This window comes from Penaeus monodon, chromosome 30 (genome assembly GCF_015228065.2).
Source record: "Penaeus monodon isolate SGIC_2016 chromosome 30, NSTDA_Pmon_1, whole genome shotgun sequence".
NCBI lineage: Eukaryota > Metazoa > Arthropoda > Malacostraca > Decapoda > Penaeidae > Penaeus > Penaeus monodon.
Window position 1 is genome coordinate 34550900 of NC_051415.1, and position 930 is coordinate 34551829.

Below are 930 nucleotides of genomic sequence, written 5' to 3' on the forward strand. Positions count from 1 at the left end.
CCTCGCCCGCCCTCTCCCGGCCCGGGGTTCGAACCCGCGCCCTCTCCCGGCCCGGGGTTCGAACCCGCGCCCTCTCCCGGCCCGGGGTTCGAACCCCCGCCCTCTCCCGGCCCGGGGTTCGAACCCGCGCCCTCTCCCGGCCCGGGGTTCGAACCCGCGCCCTCTCCCGGCCCGGGGTTCGAACCCTCGCCCTCTCCCGGCCCGGGGTTCGAACCCGCGCCCTCTCCCGGCCCGGGGTTCGAACCCGCGCCCTCTCCCAGCCCGGGGTTCGAACTCTTGCCCTCTCCCAGCCCGGGGTTCGAACCCTCGCCCTCTCCCAGCCCGGGGTTCGAACCCGCGCCCTCTCCCAGCCCGGGGTTCGAACCCTCGCCCTCTCCCAGCCCGGGGTTCGAACCCGCGCCCTCTCCCGGCCCGGGGTTCGAACCCTCGCCCTCTCCCGGCCCGGGGTTCAACCCCTCGCCCTCTCCCGGCCCGGGGTTCGAACCCGCGCCCTCTCCCGGCCCGGGGTTCGAACCCGCGCCCTCTCCCAGCCCGGGGTTCGAACCCTCGGCCTCTCCCAGCCCGGGGTTCGAACCCGCGCCCTCTCCCGGCCCGGGGTTCGAACCCTTGCCCTCTCCCAGCCCGGGGTTCGAACCCTCGGCCTCTCCCAGCCCGGGGTTCGAACCCGCGCCCGAACTCACAGATGAGCGCGATGGCGAGCAGCTTGATGGCGCCCTGCGGCATGTGGGCGCAGCCCGGGAAGAACGGCTGCACCACGTAGTTGGCGAAGGTGAGGGCCCCGATGGCGCGGCCGCACGGGATGTTGATGGTGACGCTCAGCCACAGGTTGAGGAACGCCACCATGGGGCCGAAAGCCTCGTGCAGGTATGTGTAGGAGCCGCCACTCTGCGGGATCATCGTGCCTTTGGCAGCCAAGGTGGGCCGGCAGAG

General features: G+C 73.9%; 1 protein-coding gene across 1 annotated transcript in view; it reads right to left on the bottom strand.

Moving 5' to 3' along the window:
• Nucleotides 1-930, bottom strand: part of LOC119592433 (Y+L amino acid transporter 2-like) — a gene marked incomplete at both ends in the record, with an annotated part of 10470 nt that overhangs the window by 7862 nt on the left and 1678 nt on the right. The window contains 1 exon segment of the mRNA XM_037941257.1: nucleotides 681-902. Within this exon segment, the coding sequence (XP_037797185.1) occupies nucleotides 681-902 (222 nt within the window).